Source organism: Oncorhynchus tshawytscha, linkage group LG11 (genome assembly GCF_018296145.1).
Source record: "Oncorhynchus tshawytscha isolate Ot180627B linkage group LG11, Otsh_v2.0, whole genome shotgun sequence".
Taxonomy (NCBI): Eukaryota; Metazoa; Chordata; class Actinopteri; order Salmoniformes; family Salmonidae; genus Oncorhynchus; species Oncorhynchus tshawytscha.
Genome location: NC_056439.1, coordinates 12892609 through 12913239, shown reverse-complemented (window position 1 = coordinate 12913239; position 20631 = coordinate 12892609). Strand labels below are relative to the sequence as shown.

Below are 20631 nucleotides of genomic sequence, written 5' to 3'. Positions count from 1 at the left end.
AAAGCATAAAAATGTTGCCAACTGTAGTGGAAATTTCCTGTATTTACCAAATCATGAGAGCAAACCACCACACAAGTCAGAATTATCATAAAATCCATCTTGAATTATTATGAGCGCCATCACAACCCTGTGACTCTCAGATCCATTCAGTGTCTATAAATGAATTCTCTGAGAGTGCTTACACATTGCAACTGAGATCCTTTATAGCAAAGACACACATAGCCAGACAGCATTGGCTATAAATTATCATTCAGCTTTGGTCTCCTAAACTATGTTCCTATCTCGGTCTTGGTACCACTCAGGACCAACACCATTATCTCACCCAATGGCATATATCAAATACACCCCCTCCTGGACAAGATCACAGAGACAGTGAGCCTCCTAGGCCATATACTAAATCAAGATAAGGGCAACCTCAGAGGGGACATGTAAATAGTTAGACACATTCCCATAAGAAGACAAGCCTAACCTCTCCCCAAAGGGAAACATAGGGAGTGACTGGCACACAGACATTGTGGAGCCAAGAGATAATTGGTTCCCCCTCAATCATCCCTTCGCATGGTTTAAAAGATACCTTTACATATGAAAATTAATAAAACATCTTATTTATAAATGTTACCTAAAGGTTTCTGATTCTGCCACGACACAACTCAAACAAGTGAGTCAAATCAAAATGTATTTATCACATGCACCGAATATATCAGGTGTAGAACCTTACAGTGAAATGCTTACTTACAGGCTCTAACCAATTGTGCAAAAAAAAGGTGTGTGTGTGTAAGTAAAGAAATAAAACAACAGTAAAAATACATTTGAAAATAAGAGTAGCAAGGCTATATACAGACACTGGTTAGTCAGGCTTATTGAGGTGGTATGTACATGGTTAAAGTGACTATGCATATATGATGAACAGAGTAGCAGTAGAGTAAAAAGAGGGGTTGGCAGGTGGTGGGACACAATGCAGATAGCCCGGCTAGCCAATGTGTGGGAGCACTGATTGGTCGGGCCAATTGAGGTAGTATGTACATGAAAGTATAGCTAAAGTAACTATGCATATAAGATAAACAGAGAGTTGCAGCAGCGTAAAAGAGGGGTTGGGGGTGGCACACAATGCAAATAGTCCAGGTAACCATTTGGTTACCTGTTCAGGAGTCTTATGGCTTGTGGGTAAAAACTGTTGAGAAGCCTTTTTGTCCTAGACTTGGCACTCCGGTACCGCTTGCCATGCGATAGTAAAGAGAACAGTCTATGACTGGGGTGGCTGGGGTCTTTGACAATTTTTAGAGCCTTCTTCTGACACCGCCAGGTGTAGAGGTCCTGGATGGCAGGCAGCCTTGCCCCAGTGATGTACGGTCGGAGGCCGAGCAATTGCCATACCAGGCAGTGATGTAACCGGTCAGGATGCTCTCGATGTTGCAGCTGTAGAACCTTTTGAGGATCTCAGGACCCATGCCAAATCTTTTTAGTTTCCTGAGGGGGAATAGGCTTTGTTGTGCCCTCTTCACGGCTGTCTTGGTGTGTTTGGACCATTCTAGGTTGTTGTTGATGTGAACACCAAGGAACTTGAAGCTCTCAACCTGCTCCACTACAGCCCCGTCGATGAGAATGGAGGCATGCTCGGTGCTCCTTTTCCTGTAGTCCACAATAATTTCCTTAGTCTTGGTTACGTTGAGGGATAGGTTGTTATTCTGGTACCACCCGGCCAGGTCTCTGACCTCCTCCCTATAGGCTGTCTCGTCGTTGTCGGTGATCAGGCCTACCACTGTTGTGTCGTCTGCAAACTTAAGGATGGTACTGTAGTCATGCCTGGCCATGCAGTTGTGGCTGAACAGGAGGGGACTGAGCACGCACCCCTGGGGAGCTCCAGTGTTGAGGATCAGTGGCAGATGCATTGCTACCTACCCTCACTACCTGGGGGCGGCCCGTCAGGAAGTCCAGGATCCAGTTCCAGAGAGAGGTGTTTAGTCCCAGGTTCCTTAGCTTAGTGATGAGCTTTGAGGGTACTATGGTGTTGTAACGCTGAGCTGTAGTCAATGAATAGCATTCTCACATAGGTGTTCCTTTTGTCCAGGTGGGAAAGGGCAGTGTGGAGTGCAATAGAGATTGCATCATATGTGAATCTGTTGGGGCGGTATGCAAATTGGAGTGGGTCTAGGATTTATATGATAATGGTGTTGATGTGAGCCATTACCAGCCTTTCAAAGCACTTCATGGCTACGGACATGAGTGCTACGGGTCTGTAGTCATTTAGGCAGGTTGACTTTGTGTTCTTGGGCACAGGGACTATGGTGGTCTGCTTGAAACATGTTGGTATTACAGACTCAACCAGGGACATGTTGAAAATGTCAGTGAAGACACCTGCCAGTTTGTCAGCACATGCCCGGAGCACACGTCCTGGTAATCCGTCCGGCCCCGCAGCCTTGGGTATGTTGACCTGTTTAAAGGTCTTACTCACAACGGCTACGGAGAGCATGATCACACAGTTGTCCGGAACAGCTGATGCTCTCATGCATGCCTCAGTGTTGCTTGCCTCGAAGCAAGCTTAGCTTGTCTGGTAGGCTTGTGTCACTGGGCAGCTCGCGGCTGTGCTTCTCTTTGTAGTCTGTAATAGTTTGCAAGCCCTGCCACATCCGACGAGTGTTGGAGCCTGTGTAGTATGATTCAATCTTAGCCCGATATTGACGCTTTGTCTGTTTGATGGTGCGTCGCAGGGCATAGTTTGTTGGGGTATGTACGTACAGTCACTTTGGGGACGACGTCCTCAGTGCACTTATTGATAAAGCTCGTGACTGATGTGGTGTATTCCTCAATGTCATCGTAAGAATCCCGGAACATGTTCCAGTCTGTGATAGCAAAACAGTCCTGTAGTTTAGCATCTGCTTCATCTGACCACTTTTTTATAGACCGAGTCACTGGTGCTTCCTGCTTTAATTTTTGCTTATAAGCAGGAATCAGGAGGATAGAGTTATGGTCGGATTTAGGAAATGGAGGGCGACGGAGAGCTTTGTACGCATCTCTGTGTGTGGAGTACAGATGATCTAGAATTTTTTCCCCTCTAGTTGCACATTTAACATGTTGATATAAATTTGGTAGAACTGATTTAAGTTTCCCTGCATTAACGTCTCAGGCCACTAGGAGCGCCGCCTCTGGGTGAGCGGTTTCCTGTTTGCTTATTTCCTTATACAGCTGACTGAGTGCGGTCTTAGTGCCCATATCTGTTTGTGATGGTAAATAAACAGCCATGAAAAGTGTAGCTGAGAACTCTCTGGGCAAGTAGTGTGGCCTGCAATGCATCACAATATACTCTACTTCAGGTGAGCAAAATCTAGAGACTTCCTTAGACTTTACAAATATGCACAGACCTCCCCCTCGTCTTACCGAACTGTGCTGTTCTATTCTTCCGGTGCAGCGTATATCCCACTAGCTGAATATCCATGTCATCATTCAGCCACGATTCCGTGAAACATAGGATATTACAGTTTCTGATGTCCCGTTGGTAGGATATTCGTGATCGTACCTCGTCTAGTTTATTGTCCAATGATTGCAAGTTGGCGAGTAATATTGGCGGTAACGGCAGCTTTCCTACTCGCCTTCTGCAGGTCCGGACGAGGCAGGTCCGGCAGGTCCGGCTCTTAGTCCTCTGCGTCGCTTCCTTTCGCGAATAATTGGGATGTCTGCCCTGTGGGGTGTTTGGAGAATATCGTGAGTGTGAGTCCTGCTTGTTATTGAAAAAATCTTTGTCTAATCCGAGGTGAGTGATCGCTGTCCTGATATCCAGAAGCTCTTTTCTGCCGTAAGATACGGTTGCAGAAAAATTATGTACAAAATCATTTACAAACAACGTGGAAAAACCTACATAATAGCATAATTGGTTAGGAGACGGTAAAACGGCAGCCACCTCCTCCGGTGCCATCTTGAGCCAACAGTCTCTTAGGCAGTGCAATTCATTTTCCACATGCAGTTTTTTCATATACATTTTATATACTATAGCTACATTCACTCTATATACTACAACAATACACACTCCACTGTATAAATCCTGTGTTAAACCTGTGTATTGTGTATGTGTTGAAATCAGCCACGGTCCTTTACTTTTTCCCCAGTTCCACCAGAATCAGATGCTTCTAGCTGTAAACACAAATCTGCCAATGGTCCATGTACAGGGTACAGTAGTAGTTTGGAACGCCAGGCACTACTATCCCACTGGATGTTGAGACAATATGAGCGGGATTAAGTGGATGTGGTGAGTCGAGGAGACAGACACGGCTATGTAGTAACCAGAACCCTCAATTGACATGATCGCCTCACTTCCTCCCAGCCAACTCAGCTTCACCACACTTTTTGTGAAAGTGCATTGGTGCCGGATACCAAATGCACACACACCACACGTGATTCCAAGAGCATGACCACATCGACCACACCATCTTCTCCACCATTATGGCCTTCTACATCCCAATGGCCTCATCTTCATTTTCAACTATAGGATCTTCATCGCGGCCTGGACCTTGTACCACAAGCGAAGCTCCTCAGGGACCCTGTGCAACTTCAGTTGTTGCCGTGTCACCCCAATGTTTCTCTAGGACTGCTTTCAATGGCTATGTCTGGACTGATTGTTAATCGGGCTGTAAACAATGTATTAAAGATGCTATGCTATACCATTGAAAATGTTAACATTTTGGGGGAATAAAAGCGAGTTTCATTTGTACTGAGAAAATTGTAGATTGCCTTTATCCAGAGCGGGTTTTGGAGAAAGGTAAATAACAGATAATTTACAGAATGTTACCAGTAGTGTAGTGGAGGGTAAACGCACACAAATGCTGTTCATGCGCATTTTTTCAAATCAAATCAAATTTTATTGGTCACATACACGTGATTAGCAGATGTTATTGCGGGTGTAGTGTAATGCTGGTTTGCATAAGCATTTACCCACCTTTTGTAGAAAAATGCATTGAAAGTTAAGGGAGTGCTACTTTACTCACACTGGCAATCAGTGTCGACCCACATAATTATTTACCACTACATCATTGAATGTTACAATAACAAAAAATGTACTGTGCTATGCATTTAGCTGGTTTTCATCTTTCGTCTTGTTAATGAAAACATCAATAATAAAACACCTTAGCAATTAGTCTTAATGTTTTACAATAGGCTATACAATTACCTTTTTGAGTGGAGAAATACAATGACAGTAAGAGTGCAGGATTGAAGAACAGTTATGGCTCATGACATGGTTGCACCATAAGTCTTTAAATCTCTGCGATTTCATGTGCCACCCTCCATGCATATTGAGTTACATCTGCCAGGGCCTAGTCTCCAATGCAACCAAGGTCGGGAAATTTTAAAACACAGGTGAACGGAAGGATGTTAAGATACTATGTTGTAGCTGTTCTTACACTGAACAAAAATATAAATGCAACATGTATTTGTATTTCGTATTTATATTTATTAAGGATCTCCATTAGCTGCTGCCAAGGCGGCAGCTACTCTTTCTGGGGTCCAGCAACATTAAGTTATATACAGTTTAAAATCTTACATGACATTACATTTCATAACACTTTACCCAATACATTTAGTGTGTTCCCTCAGGCCACATATTTATATATTTACAATACAACATCCATGTGTACGTGTGTGTAGAGTGTGTCCCTTATCATGTATAAAGTGTTGGTCCCATGTTTATGAGCTAAAATAAAAGATCCCATATGCACAAAAAACGTATTTCTCAAATATTTGGTGCTCACATTTGTTTACATCCCTGTTAGTGAGCATTTCTCCTTTGCCAAGATAATCCATCCACCTTACACGTGTAGCATATCAAGAAGCCGATTTAACAGCAATAGTGGCAGCTTAAGCTGGGGTCAATAAACGGCCACTCTAAAATGTGCAGTTTTGTCACACAACAACACCACAGATGTCTCAAGTTTTGTGGGAGCGTGCAATTGGCATGCTGACTGCAGGAATGTCCACCAGAGCTGTTGCCAGATAATTTAATGATCATTCCTCTACTATAAGCTGCCCCCAACACTGTTTTAGAGAATTTGACAGTACGTCCAACCGGCCTCACAGGCCCAGACCATTATTCCTCCTACACTAAACTTTACACTTGGCACTATGCATTGGGGCAGGTAGCGTTCTCCTGGCATTCGCCAAACCTATATTTGTCTGAGACCAGCTACCCGGACAGCTGATGAAACTGTGAGTTTGCACAATCAAAGATTTTCTGCACAAACTGTCAGAAACCATCTCAGGGAAGCTCATCTGCAAACTCGCCATCCTCACCATGGTCCTGACCTGACTGCAGTTCGGTGTCGTAACCAACTTCAGTGGACAAATGCTCACTTTAAATTGCCCCTGGCATGCTGGAGAAGTGTGCTTTTCACAGATGAATCCCAATTTCAACTGTACCGGGTAAATGGTATAATTCTCTACACTGTACTTGCTTGTTTTGTCACATAAACTGAAATTAGGCCAACTGTAAGAATCTTAGCAAACAGAAAATGGCGGAGCGATTTCCACATGGTGCACATTTAATTTAGAGTACACATTCATTAGCATAAATCTAATTTAATTGAAGATACACTGACTCATTAATGTTATTACATTAATATAAACATATCATTGAAACGCATCTCTGAGGTAAATACAGTACCTGGACACCTGCTCATCAGACATCTCATTCCAAAATCATGAGCATTAGTATGGAGTTGGTCCTCCTTTGATGATAAAACAGCCTCCACTCTTCTGCAAAAGCTTTCTACTAGATGTTGGAACATTGCCGCGCTAACTTTCTTCCATTCAGCCATAAGAGCATTAGTGAGGTCGGTCACTGATGTTGGGCAATTAGACCTGGTTCGCAGTCGGTGTTCCAATTCACCCCAAAGGTGATCGATGGGGCTGAGGTCAGGGCTCTATCTAGGCCAGTCAAGATCTTCCACACCGATCTCAACAAACCATTTCTGTATGGACCTCACTTTGTGCATGGAGGCACTGTCATGCTGAAACAGGAAACTATTCCCACAAAGTTGGAAGCACAGAATTGTCTAGAATGTCATTGTATGAGGTAGCTTTAAGATTTCCCTTCACAGGAAATAAGGGGCCAAGCCCGAACCATGAAAAACAGCCACAGACCATTATTCCTTCTCCACCAAACTTTACACTTGGCACTATGCATTGGGGCAGGTAGCGTTCTCCTGGAATTCACCAAACCAGACGGTGAAGCGTGATTCATCACTCCAGAGAACGTGTTTCCACTGCTCCAGAGTCCAATTGCGGTAAACTTTACACTGCTCCAGACGACGCTTTACATTGTGTGAGGCAGCTCGGCCATGGAAACCCATTTCATGAAGCTCCCAACGAACAGTTTTTGTACTAACGTTGCTTCCAGGGGCAGTTTGGAACATGGTAGTGAGTGTTGCAACTGAGGACAGATGATTTTTACGCGCTACTCGCTTCATCGCTTGACGGTCCTGTTCTGTGAGCTCCTAGACAATTCCACTTCACAATAACAGCACTTACAGTTGACCGGAGCAGCTCTAGCAGGGTAGAAATTTGACAAACTGACTTTTTGGAAAGTATGATGGTGCCATGTTGAAAGTCACTGAGTTCTTCAGTAAGGTCATTCTACTGCCAATGTTTGTCTATGGAGATTGCATGGAGGTGTGCTCGATTTTATACACCTGTCAGCAACGGGTGTGGCTGAAATAGCCGATTCCACTAATTTGAAGGGGTGTCCACATACACATTGGCTATCTGTTTGGTTCTCTGAGAGGATAGCATTATTTCATGTACCGTATTCATTGCTTTCACTGATCTTAGCACTGCCCCAGATGATAATAAAGCATGGCCAGGGACTAGTCCCCCTGGTTTATATAAGAGACCCCATTTATTTAATGGGAAATCTTTAACTTTTTTTGTGTAGTTTACATTTGTACTTATTTTGGGGGGTTATAATCCAGCATGGAAAGATGAATCAGATATTCAAAGTATTAAAATGTCTTTAGATGTATTTACAAGGCAAAGGACCATGAGCATAAGTTAAACTAATGAACTAATGATCCTGCCTCGTCTTCCGCACGACAGAACAGCAGTTACCTAGCAACATCCCACCTGTTTAAGGGATTAGAAGCTTCCATCCATTGTCAGGATGGAAGTGTGTTTTGACTTCGACTGCGTGCGCAGTTCCTTTTTTCATTTAAAAGATTAGAGCAGGTAGCCAAGTGGCCAATGCTCACAGATATCACTGATAAGGTTGTAGGGGTTTACCTAATCCCGGTCGAGCACGTGGGCAGAGGGACAGCGGTATAAAAGTTAATGGAGGAAGAATTAGGGTCTACACTGAACACTGAACAGGCTTCCACTAAGAGAAACATACACAGTTAATGCTTTTTCCATTCACTATGTTGTGTTTCCAATGTAGTGTTTCACTGCTGTTTTTTGTGTTCATTAGTTTTCAACTTTTGAGATGAATAAGGCTGGTTTTGAATGATTTTGTTCATGTTTCCTATCAGGATATTGCCACCTGTCACTAAAATGTGCTTGTTGAAATCAACTGGAGTATCCCTCATCCTGTCCATACTTCTATTCATCGCAGACTCTTACCCAAGCAGCGACAAGACAAACAATAAGTTTTACGTTGCAAGAACTCTTTTTGTTGATGGTTTATGTGTTCTGGAAACACAATGACCAGTGAGTTGTTCTGTTGTCATTATAGCGAGAGAATATAAATTGCAATATTACCTCCTTATTCCCAAACTGTGGAAGAGAGCCACAAGGAAGAGATTGGTGATGCATGGTGCAGCTTAAAATCATACTATTCAATAGATTCTCAATTAATTTTTGTCTTCATTATCTTCACAGTGGGTTGTGAGGAATGCACACTGAAACCGAACACAATATTCCCCAACATCATGCAGTGTACAGGTTGCTGCTTCTCCAGTGCTTATCCAACCCCACTACGGTCAAAGCAAACCATGCTGGTCCCCAAGAACATCACCTCTGAAGCCACATGCTGCGTTGCAAAAGAAGGGGAAAGGGTAAGACAATATTTAGCTAATAAGGTAGTTGGGATTGATATTCTCTGCTACACAGTTTGATCATCTGACACGAGGACATTCCTAGTATAACGCACATGATCTAAACATATAATTTAACAACTCAAATTATCCTGAATGTTTTTATTTTAAACCATCTATCTTTCACTTGATTCTTTCTCTCATTCTCCTCTCTCAGGTCACCAACAAGGATGGCTCACCGGTGACAAATCACACAGTGTCACTGCAGCACCTGTTATTACCATAAATCATAAACTGTCTTTAAGGGCTGGAAATCTCCTTGTCGTAGAAGTAAAAGGTTGGCAACAGATATATTTTGCGCTACTTATTACTAAAGTTCCTTGTGTTTTAAGAGAAATCCCATATTAGGAAATCATTGTGATCCACAAAAGGTAATATTCTGCAGATAATATTTATAGTGCTCTTATGGTTGCAATGATATAAAGCTGTATTCCTGTACTGTGTTAATTAAATGTAGAATTTATTGTATGAATTGAATACGGATTAAAAAGCAATTAACATGATTGCTTCACTTCCTCCCAGGCAACTCGCTTCATGTATTGGTGCCGGATGCTGAATACACACACAGTCTTTCTTCTTCTTCCTCCTTCCCCTTACATACTTGAGTCAATATAATTTAGGATGCTAAACTATAGGGTGTGTAGCCTCTTGTAAAAACAAGCATGCCCACTCCAGGTACGGGAGATGGAAGGTCAAATAAGAACATACAGTATCTACTTCCTGTGAAACTGTAACGGTTCTCTTGTGGTGAAGTAGAGGCGGACCAAAATGCAGCGTGGTTTCTTTGATTCATGTTTACTAACAAAAAGATAAACACGAACACTACAAAACAATAAACGTGGAAAACCAAAAACAGCCCTATCTGGTGCAAAACACAGAGACAGGAACAATCACCCACAAACACACAGTGAAACCCAGGCTACCTAAATATGGTTCCCAATCAGAGACAATGACTAACACCTGCCCATGATTGAGAACCATATCAGGCCAGACATAGAAATAGACAAACAAGACATCCAACATAGAATGCCCACTCAGATCACACCCTGACCAACCAAAACATAGAAACATACAAAGCAAACTATGGTCAGGGTGTGACAGAAACTTTTAATTTCTTCAAAGAAATACAGTAAATACACATTGAACATGCACAGATCATCATTCCAGCCATGAGCCTGTCCTCCCACCACCTCCCACCACATTTCTCCCACCACTGGCCTGCACTGGTTGTGAGTGGCAAATCGGGCTGTTGACACACAGAAAACAAAATGGCTCAGAATTTTTAATGCTTTTGGTATCCTTGTCTTAACAAAAAATATGAATGTATGAACGACTGAAAGGTACATTTTGGTCACACAGAAAATGTTGGTCACACAGTAAACAAAATGGCTCAGAATTTTTGGTCAGATGATTTTACTTTAAGTTGATTGTTTTCTTTCTGAATGTCGATAGTACATTATTCAAAGCTTATAATATGAGTGTGTGGGGGGGGGAGAATTAATTGCACAAAACTAATTGCTTAATTATATGAAATGGGATGTAAAGGAAACTTTCTTAGCTGACCACTTACTTTTGGGGTGACTGAGAAACTTGATACAGATGGACATCTAGTGGTGCAAATTGGCAACATCAACACTTCATCCTCGCTAAATGAGCCATGTTATAATTCCCTGCTGTAGGGTGTTTGCCTTTCACGTCGGTGACCTGGTTTGCTTTCCTACCCAGCTGTTTGCTAATTTGGTGTCAGAGTGGGATGCGCCTTCTCTGTTCGGAGTGGTCAGTTTAGGAATGTTTGCTATATGAGCCACATTACAATTCACAAAAAGTGAGTTAACCCTATTGGCGTGATGCATAGGCTGTTTGCCTTTCCCGCCAGCCACCTGTGTGCACTTCCCTGCTCCGCTGTTGATTGCAGTAAATCATATCAAATCAAATCAAATTGATTTGTCACATACACATGGTTAGCAGATGTTAATGCGAGTGTAGCGAAACGCTTGTGCTTCTAGTTCCGACAATGCAGTAATAACCAACGAGTAATCTAACTAACAATTCCAAAACTACTACCTTACACACACTAGTGTAAAGGGATAAAGAATATGTACATAAAGATATATGAATGAGTGATGGTACAGAGCGGCACAGGCAAGATAGATGTAGATGGTATCGAGTACAGTATATACATATGAGATGAGTAATGTAGGGTATGTAAACAAAGTGGCATAGTTTAGTGGCTAGTGATACATGTATTACATAAAGATGCAGTAGATGATATAGAGTACAGTATATACGTATACATATGAGATGAATAATGTAGGGTATGTAAACATTATATTAGGTAGCATTGTTTAAAGTGGCTAGTGATATATTTTACATCAATTCCCATTATTAAAGTGGCTGGAGTTGAGCCAGTGTGTTGGCAGCAGCCAAGATAGAAGCTGTTTTTCAGTCTCTCGGTCCCAGCTTTGATGCAGCTGTACTGACCTCGCCTTCTGGATGATAGTGGGGTGAACAGGCAGTGGCTCGGGTGGTTGTTGCCCTTGATTAACTTTTGGCCTTCCTGTAACATCGGGTGGTGTAGGTGTCCTGGAGGGCAGGTAGTTTGCCCCTGGTGATGCGTTGTGCAGACCTCACTACCCCCTGGAGAGCCTTACGGTTGTGGGCGGATCAGTTGCCATACCAGGCGGTGATACAGCACAACAGGATGCTCTGGGTTATTTATGAATTAGAAGGACCAATAAAAAGGGATAAAAACATAGGTGCTGGATTTTACTGCTTCAATGCCAAACTCCAGCGGAACAAGGTTTGAGATTGTTCATCTCACCTTTCACCAAGAACGTGAGTTGATTATGATCTGTATATACAACCAAGTCCCCGCCTGCCCAGGACGCATATACTTTATAGTGCCTAGCGACCTATACCAGAACCAAAGCCTCTTTTTCGATCGTTGTGTGAGGCTGTTGATGCTTATTCAGTTTCTTTGAAAAGTATGCTATGGGCCAGTGGTCACCAACCTTTTCTGAGCCAAGATCTCTTTCAAAATACAGACCGAGATCTGCCGTTCAGATAAAAAATAAATGTAAGCCTATGCAACATTAACTTATTAAAAACAGTGCTGCAACAATGAGGTTTATGCATTAGGCTATAAGCTCAATACATTATCACTGCATATTGGCTATTATTGATGTATAGAGAGAGAGAGAGAGAGAGAGAGAGAGAGAGAGAGAGAGAGAGAGAGAGAGAGAGAGAGAGAGAGAGAGAGACCTCTTGATATTAGAAAGATACAAGCTGTTAATAACATTGCAAGTCAATCGATACACTTTGTAGCATGAGTGGACAGGGAGAGGGCTTTTTATGGTATAAAAATGTTGAATAAAGTGTTGACAGTACTGATTTAATCTTAAACATTAACCAACTCATTATAACAGCAGCACTTTGCTGTATTCGTTTACAGTCTCTCTCTAGTCTCTCTTTAAATCTCACACAGTAGAGTCAACTTCGCTGTGTGCTCGTGGAAGCACCAGACACAGTGATCTGAGCAATCTGATTGGCCACTGGTAGGCCTATAGGTGTACTTGATTTGCTTTCCGGGCCAACTGAGTATGCAGAGTTTGTACTAGTTCAAAATGGTTAAAATGGGAACACTTTGACTACCCAACACGCAGGGCTGCTGAATCAAATGCTCCTACAGCAAACAGCCAGAAACAAATACAAAAATAGGAACACAAGGCTTTATTGTTGGGCTTTTTACAGAAATGTTTGGCGATCGACTAGGAAAGCCGACCAGTCGATCGCACTCGACTGATTGGTAACCACTGCTAATAACCTTTTCGAATCCAGACGAGTCCTTCTTCAGCAACACATCCCCTACCCCCACATCACATGCAACAGCAAACAGCTTGAATGGTACTGTGAAATCTGTCGCCCCATACACCGGCTCCCATGATAAGATGGCCATGACCTGTTCCAGTGCCTGCTGACACTGCTCTGTCCAGCAAAGCCTGGCCCATTTTTTCAATTTGTCAGGTGTTCAGTCACCGCTGCAAAGTTGGGAAAACATCTCTGATAGAACCCACTCATTCTCAGAACTCTCAACAACTGCTTCCGTGTCCGTGGCACCGGCAAGTCAATTATGGCCTGGATCTTGGCTGCCCTTGGCTTCACCTTCTGCAACCCCACCACATGACACAAAAAGGTCACCTTGAGCCTGTGCAATTTCACACTTGGATAAATTTACCACCAACCCTGCCCCCTCCAAACACCGGAACAATCCACATATATGGTCCACATGCTCTGCTCATGATTCGCTGTACACTAGCACTTTGTCAATGTAAGTGACCACATTGCTCAACTCTGCCGTCACAGTATTCATCAAACGTTGGAATGTGGCTGGGGAATTTTTCATCCCAAATGGAAGAACCAGACACCGATACAAACCCTCTTGGTGTCACAAAGGCAGATACCTCTTTAGCATGTTCTGACAGGGACACCTGCCAGTATCCCTTCAGCAAATAAGACTGAGACATACTGAGCTTTCCCAAACCGATCAATGTAATCCTCCAGCCGGGGAATTGGATACAAATCGTTTAGTGTTTTTCGAAGAAGTATTGACATGCTGAATGCACCGAGCGTCTTTAAAAAAAATATATATTTTATTTTTGCATTTTCCAGTTAAGAACATTCAAAACAAAATTGAAAAGATATTAGACAACGATAGGAAAAAGTAACAGTAACAGACGAGTATAACAAAAAATAATTATAATTATAATTATATATACAAACATACAATAAGAAAAAATAAAATAATAATGAGACATTGGATCACCTGCCGTAGGCTACATATTATACAGTACGTGTGAAATATTATGTGAGGATTATATAGAGATTCAATCAATGAGATGTGGGGGGAGATTCTCCATATAGTCAATAAAAGGTTGCCAAATTCTGTAAAATGTCTTTAACTTATTCCTCAAGCAGTAAGTGATTTTCTCCAAAGGGATACAATTATTAACTTCCGATAGCCACATTGCAACTGGCAGGGAGGAATCCAATTTCCATTTCAAGGCAATACATTTCTTGGCAATCGCTAGCAATATTTCTGTTAGCTTTATAGTATGGCTTTGACTAAGATTGGTGTTAGTAAAGTTGCCCAGTAGACAGACTTCCGGGTCTAAAGGGAATGCAACCCCGTGAATTGAGGATATGGTATTGCATACCCCTTGCTAGAAACGGTGTAGTTTTGAACACTGCCAAGTGGAATGGAGGAATGTTCCTTCATCTGAGCCACATCTAAAACATAGGGAGGAGATATCAGGGTTGAACTTGTGCAGTCTAGATGGGGTGATATAGAGCTGATGGAGGAAATTAAACTGGATCGGTCTGTATCTGGAGTTCAATGTGGATGTAACACCATCCCTGCATAGGTCACTCCATAGATCCTCATCAAGATCAATACCCAGATCTTTTTCCCATCTAAGTCGGGGTTTATCTAGCTCAGGCAGTGTTAGTCCTGACATAAGAGCATTGTATACACGGGAAATGCGTGGCAGAGTTGTTCAATAGGTGACATCTTAGGTAGGTTCCATTGTCCCTTAAGAGTCACCCTAATAAAGTTTCGTAGTTGTAGGTAGCTAAAGAAGTCCCTGTTAGGCAAGTGGTATTTCTGTTTCAGCTGATCAAAAGACATAAGAACTCCGTCCTCATAACAATGTTCCAGAAGAGTGATCCCCTTATCATACCATGGTCTAAAGTTACTATTCTGGAAAAACATAGGAATCAATCTATTGTTCCATAAAGGGGTTTTAGGGGAAAGGAATCCCCCTCCTCCGAACAGCTCATGTAGTTTGCACCATGCCAGGACAGAATGTATGATTAAAGGGTTGTCTGTGATGGTTGTTATAGATTTTCTGTCCCATTTGTAAAACAATTCTGCCCCAGTGTTATCATTTACCTCAAGCTTTTCAATGTTCAACCATGAGGGAGAGGGACCATTGTCAAACCTCTGAGCCAGAAACCTAGACTGTGCAGCCCAGTAGTACATTCTAAAATTGGGGAGGTTTAAGCCCCCTTGACCGTAATCAAGGGTCAGTTTATCCAGGCCAACCCTAGGGGTGATGCCGTGCCAGATAAACCAGTCTGGTCAGCTTGTCGAGAGAGGAAAAAAATGCTATGGGAACAGGGATAGGGAGAGATTGAAACAGATATAGAAATCTGGGCAGGACATTCATTTTAATTACATTGATTCTACCCAATAGAGTGAGAGGTAAGTCCATACATTTACAAAGGTCACCCTCCACCTTTTGCAACAAACTGGCCAGATTGAGTTTATAGAGGTTGTTCAGATTACCATCCACCATTATGCCCAAATATGTGAAACCCATAGGCGACCATCTAAAAGGAAACTTGTGCTTGATGGCATGATGATCAAAGACAGACAACGGTAAGATTGAGCTTTTATCAAAATTTACTTTATATCCAGAGAAAGAACTATAACACTGTAGTAGGATCTGCAAGTGAGAGATTGAGTGTTCTGGGTTAGTTAGAAATAAGATAAGGTCATCCGCAAAGAGTGATAATTTATGGGTATGGGGGCCCACCCAAGCTGTCTTTTTAAACTACTAACACACAGCTTGTATACCCACGCATACCCCACAAGACCTGCCACCAGGTGTCTCTTCATTATCCCCAAATCCAGAACAGACTATGGGAGGCAGATTACTAGATGGAGCCATGGCTACATGGAACTCTATTACACATCAGGTAACTGATACAAGCAGTAGAATCAGATCTAAAATCCACCTTACGGATCGGCAGGGACTGCGAAGAGACACACACACACACAGGCACAGACACACACATACAGTGGGGAGAACAAGCATTTGATACACTGCCGATATTGCAGGTTTTTCTACTTACAAAGCATGTAGAGCATGTCTGTCATTTTTATTATAGGTACACTTAAACTGTGAGAGACGGAATCTAAAACAAAAATCCAGAAAATCACATTGTATGATTTTTAAGTCATTAATTTGCATTTTATTGCATGACATAAGTATTTGATACATCAGAAAAGCAGAACTTAATATTTGGTACAGAAACCTTTGTTTGCAATTACAGAGATCATACGTTTCCTGTAGTTCTTGACCAGGTTTGCACACACTGCAGCAGGGATTTTGGCCTACTCCTCCATACAGACCTTCTCCAGATCTTTCAGGTTTCGGGGCTGTCGCTGGGAAATACGGACTTTCAGCTCCCTCCAAATATTTTCAATTGGGTTCAGGTCTGGAGACTGGCTAGGCCACTCCAGGACCTTGAGATGCTTCTTACGGAGCCACTCCTTAGTTGCCCTGGCTGTGTGTTTCGGGTCGTTGTCATGCTGGAATACCCAGCCACAACCCATCTTCAATGCTCTTACTGAGGGAAGGAGGTTGTTGGCCAAGATCTCGCGATACATGGCCCCATCCATCCTCCCCTCAATACGGTGCAGTCGTCCTGTCCCCTTTGCAGAAAAGCATTCCCAAAGAAAGATGTTTACACCTGCATGCTTCACGGTTGGGATGGTGTTCTTGGGGTTTTACTCATCCTTCTTCTTCCTCCAAACACTGCGAGTGAAGTTTAGACCAAAAAGCTATTTTTGTCTCATCAGACCACATGACCTTCTCCCATTCCTCCTCTGGATCATCCAAATGGTCATTAGCAAACTTCAGACGGGCCTGGACATGCGCTAGCTTGAGCAGGGGGACCTTGCGTGCTCTGCAGGATTTTAATCCATGACGGCGTAGTGTGTTTACTAATGGTTTTCTTGAGACTGTGGTCCCAGCTCTTTTCAGGTCATTGACCAGGTCCTGCCGTGTAGTTCTGGGCTGATCCCCTCACCTCCCTCATGATCATTGATGCCCCACGAGGTGAGATTATGCATGGAGCCCCAGACCGAGGGTGATTGACCGTCATCTTGAACTTCTTCCATTTTCTAATAATTGCGCCAACAGTTGTTGCCTTCTCACCAAGCTGCTTGTCTATTGTCCTGTAGCACATCCCAGCATTGTGCCGGTCTACATTTTTATCCCTGATGTCCCTACACAGCTCTCTGGTCTTGGCCATTGTGGAGAGGTTGGAGTCTGTTTGATTGAGTGTGTGGACAGGTGTCTTTTATACATGTAACGAGTTCAAACAGGTGCAGTTAATACAGGTAATGAGTGGAGAACAGTTTTTCTTAAAGAAAAACTAACAGGACTGTGAGAACCGGAATTCGTACTGGTTGGAAGGTGATCAAATACTTATGTCATGCAATAAAATGCTAATTAATTACTTTAAAATCATACAATGTGATTTTCTGGATTTTTGTTTTAGATTCCGTCTCTCACAGTTGACGTGCACCTATGATAAAAATTACAGACCTCTACACGCTTTGTAAGTAGAAAAACCCACAAAATCGGCAGTGTATCAAATACTTGTTCTGTAACGATTGTCCTCTTCTTCTGACGAGGAGTAAGAGAAGTCGGACCAATGTGCAGCGTGGTAAGTGTCCATTTTAATATATAAAACCGAACACTACAAAAATACAAAACAACAACGTGTATGAACAAACGAAAATCGAAACAGTCCCGTATGGTACAGACACAGGAAACAATCACCAACTCAAAAGTGAAACCAGGCTACCTAAGTATGGTTCTCAATCAGGGACAACGAATGACAGCTGCCTCTGATTGAGAACCACACTAGTCCAAACACAGAAATCTCAAATCATAGAAAAAGGAACATAGACAACCCACCCAACTCACGCCCTGACCATACTAAAACAAAGACATAACAAAAGCACTAAGGTCAGAACGTGACATGTTCTCCCCACTGTACACATACACAAAGACCTCAGCCACCCCAGTCATAGACTGTTCTCTCTACTACCCCATGGCAAGCGGTACCGGAGTGCCAAGTCAAAGACAAAAAGGCTTCTCAACAGTTTTTACCCCCAAGCCATAAGACTCCTCAACAGGTAATCAAATGGCTACCCGGACTATTTGCATTGTGTGTTCCCTCCCCACCCCAACCCCTCCTTTTACGCTGCTGCTACTCTCTGTTTATCATATTTGCATAGTCTCTTTAACAATACATTCATGTACATACATTCATGTACTACCTCAATTGGGCCGACCAACCAGTGCTCCCGCACAGTGGCTAACCGGGCTATCTGCATTGTGTCCCACCCACCACCCGCCAACCCCTCTTTTATACTACTGCTACTCTCTGTTCATCATATATCCATAGTCACTTTAGCCATATCTACATGTACATACTACCTCAATCAGCCTGACTAACCGGTGTCAGTATGTAGCCTCGCTACTTTTATAGCCTCACTACTGTATATAGCCTGTCTTTTTACTGTTGTTTTATTTCTTTACCTACCTATTGTTCACCTAATACCTTTTTGCACTATTGGTTAGAGCCTATAAGTAAGCATTTCACTGCAAGGTCAACACCTGTTATATTCAGCGCACGTGACAAATAAACTTTTATTTGATTTGATATTTGATGCTAACACACCCACTCTACACACACGTACACATAGATTTTGTATTGTAGATATGTGGTGGTAGAGTAGTGGCACACACTTAATGTGTTGTAAAAAGTGTTTTGAAATGTAATGTCATGTAATATTTTTTATTGTACATAACTGTAACTGGATAGAAAACCAGGTGTCTGCTAACTGGGTTGCTGGGTCCTCTCAATCCTTTGAGGGGTTTGCCGGTACTTGCTTGGCCTACTTTTGAGACCGAATCACTACACAGGCTGGGAGTATACCTTTTGCCTCAAAGCTATCAAACTGATCCATCCCGGAGCCCAGCAACAAAATATCTTGAGACCACCAAATGAACAGCGTTCGAGAGGTCCAGTTGGACTGCCTGAAGTGAAATGCTTGTATTCTTAAAATGTTGGAGTATTGTGTTCCACAAGTTACACTGAAAAGTAATCGCAAGTTTATCCATTTGGCTATAGTGCATTTGAGCCTTGTTATGGATGACCAGAGTGCAATTATCTTCCTCAGACACTTCTAAACTCAGCAAAAAAAGAAACATCCCTTTTTCAGGACCATGTCTTTCAAAGATAATTGAAACACCTGCAGCACAGGTACAGGATCGCAACAACAACTGGCCGAGTTACACCAGGAATGCACAATCCCTCCATCAGTGCTCAGACTGTCCGCAAGAGGCTGAGAAAGGCTGGAGCGGGATCGATTTGGAGGGTCCGTCATGGTCTGGGCAGTGTATTACAGCATCATCAGACTGAGCTTTGAGCACGTCTGTGACCTGTTGGATCAGAGGGTGAGGGCTAGGGCCATTCCCCACAGAAATGTCCAGGAACTTGCAGGTGCCTTGGTGGAAGAGTGGGGTAACATTTCACAGCAAGAACGGGCAAATCTGGTGCAGTCCATGCGGAAGGGAATCCACTGCAGTACTTAATGCAGCTGGTGGCCACACCAGATAGTGACTGTTACTTTTGATTTGGACCCCCCCCCCCCACCCTTTGTTCAGGGACACATTATTCAATTTCTGTTAGTCACATGTCTGTGGAACTTGTTCAGTTTATGTCTCAGTTGTTGAATCTTGTTATGCTCATACAAATATCTACACGTTAAGTTTGCTGAAAATAAACGCAGTTGACTGTGAGAGAACGTTTATTTTTTTGCTGAGTTTAGAAGAGACTGACTAACATTGGCATAATTGAGCCATAATGCTTTTGTGGCTTGTGCATGGGCAGACCACATCTTACCAGAAAGAGTTTTAAACACCTCTGGAAGAAAGAGTTCCAAACACCTCTGGAAGCAACATCAGCACAATAACTGTTAGTCGGGAGCTTCATGAAATGGGTTTACATGGCAGAGCAGCAGCACAAGCCTAAAATCACCATGCACGATGCAGTGAAAACACGTTCTCTGGAGTGATGAATCACACTTCAGCATATGGCAGTCCAACGGAAAAATCTGGGTTTGGCGGATGCCAGGAGAATGCTACCTGCCCCAATGCATGGTGTCAACTGTAAAGTTTAGTGGAGGAGAAATAATGGTATGGGGCTTTTTTTCATGGTTTGGGCTAGGCCCTTTAGTTCCAGTGAAGGGACATCTTAACGCTACAGTATACAATGACATTCTAGATGATTCCATCGACCACCTTTGGGATGAATTGGAACACCGACTGTGAGCCAGGCCTAATCGCCCAACATCAGTGCCCGACCTCACTAATGCTCTAGTGGCTAAATGGAAGCAAATCCCCATAGCAATGTTCTAACATCTAGTGGAAAGCCTTCCCAGAAGAGTCGAGGCTGTTATAGCAGCAATCGGGGGATCAACTCCATATTAATGCCGATTATTTTGGAATGAGATGTTCGACGAGCAGGTGTCCACATACTTTTGGTTAAGTAGTGGATCAAACACATGGGAACCATCTGTTTGATGTGTCCAATACCATTCCAGTGATTCCATTCCAGACATTAATATGAGCCCATCTCCCCTTTTAAGGTGCCACCGGCCTCTTGTGTTTCACGTGTCAGTGTATCATCCATTCTTGTGATT

The 20631-nt window shown here is 42.8% G+C and overlaps 1 protein-coding gene across 1 annotated transcript; it reads left to right on the top strand.

The window, feature by feature from the left end:
• Nucleotides 1-8346: 8346 nt before the first annotated feature.
• On the top strand, nucleotides 8347-9488 carry LOC112262281 (glycoprotein hormones alpha chain 2-like). The gene is made up of 3 exons (XM_024437967.1): nucleotides 8347-8682; nucleotides 8854-9029; nucleotides 9226-9488. Exons 1-3 carry the CDS (start codon nucleotides 8658-8660, stop codon nucleotides 9292-9294), a joined length of 270 nt encoding a protein of 89 aa, XP_024293735.1. The 5' UTR covers nucleotides 8347-8657; the 3' UTR covers nucleotides 9295-9488.
• The last annotated feature ends 11143 nt before the right edge of the window (nucleotides 9489-20631 follow it).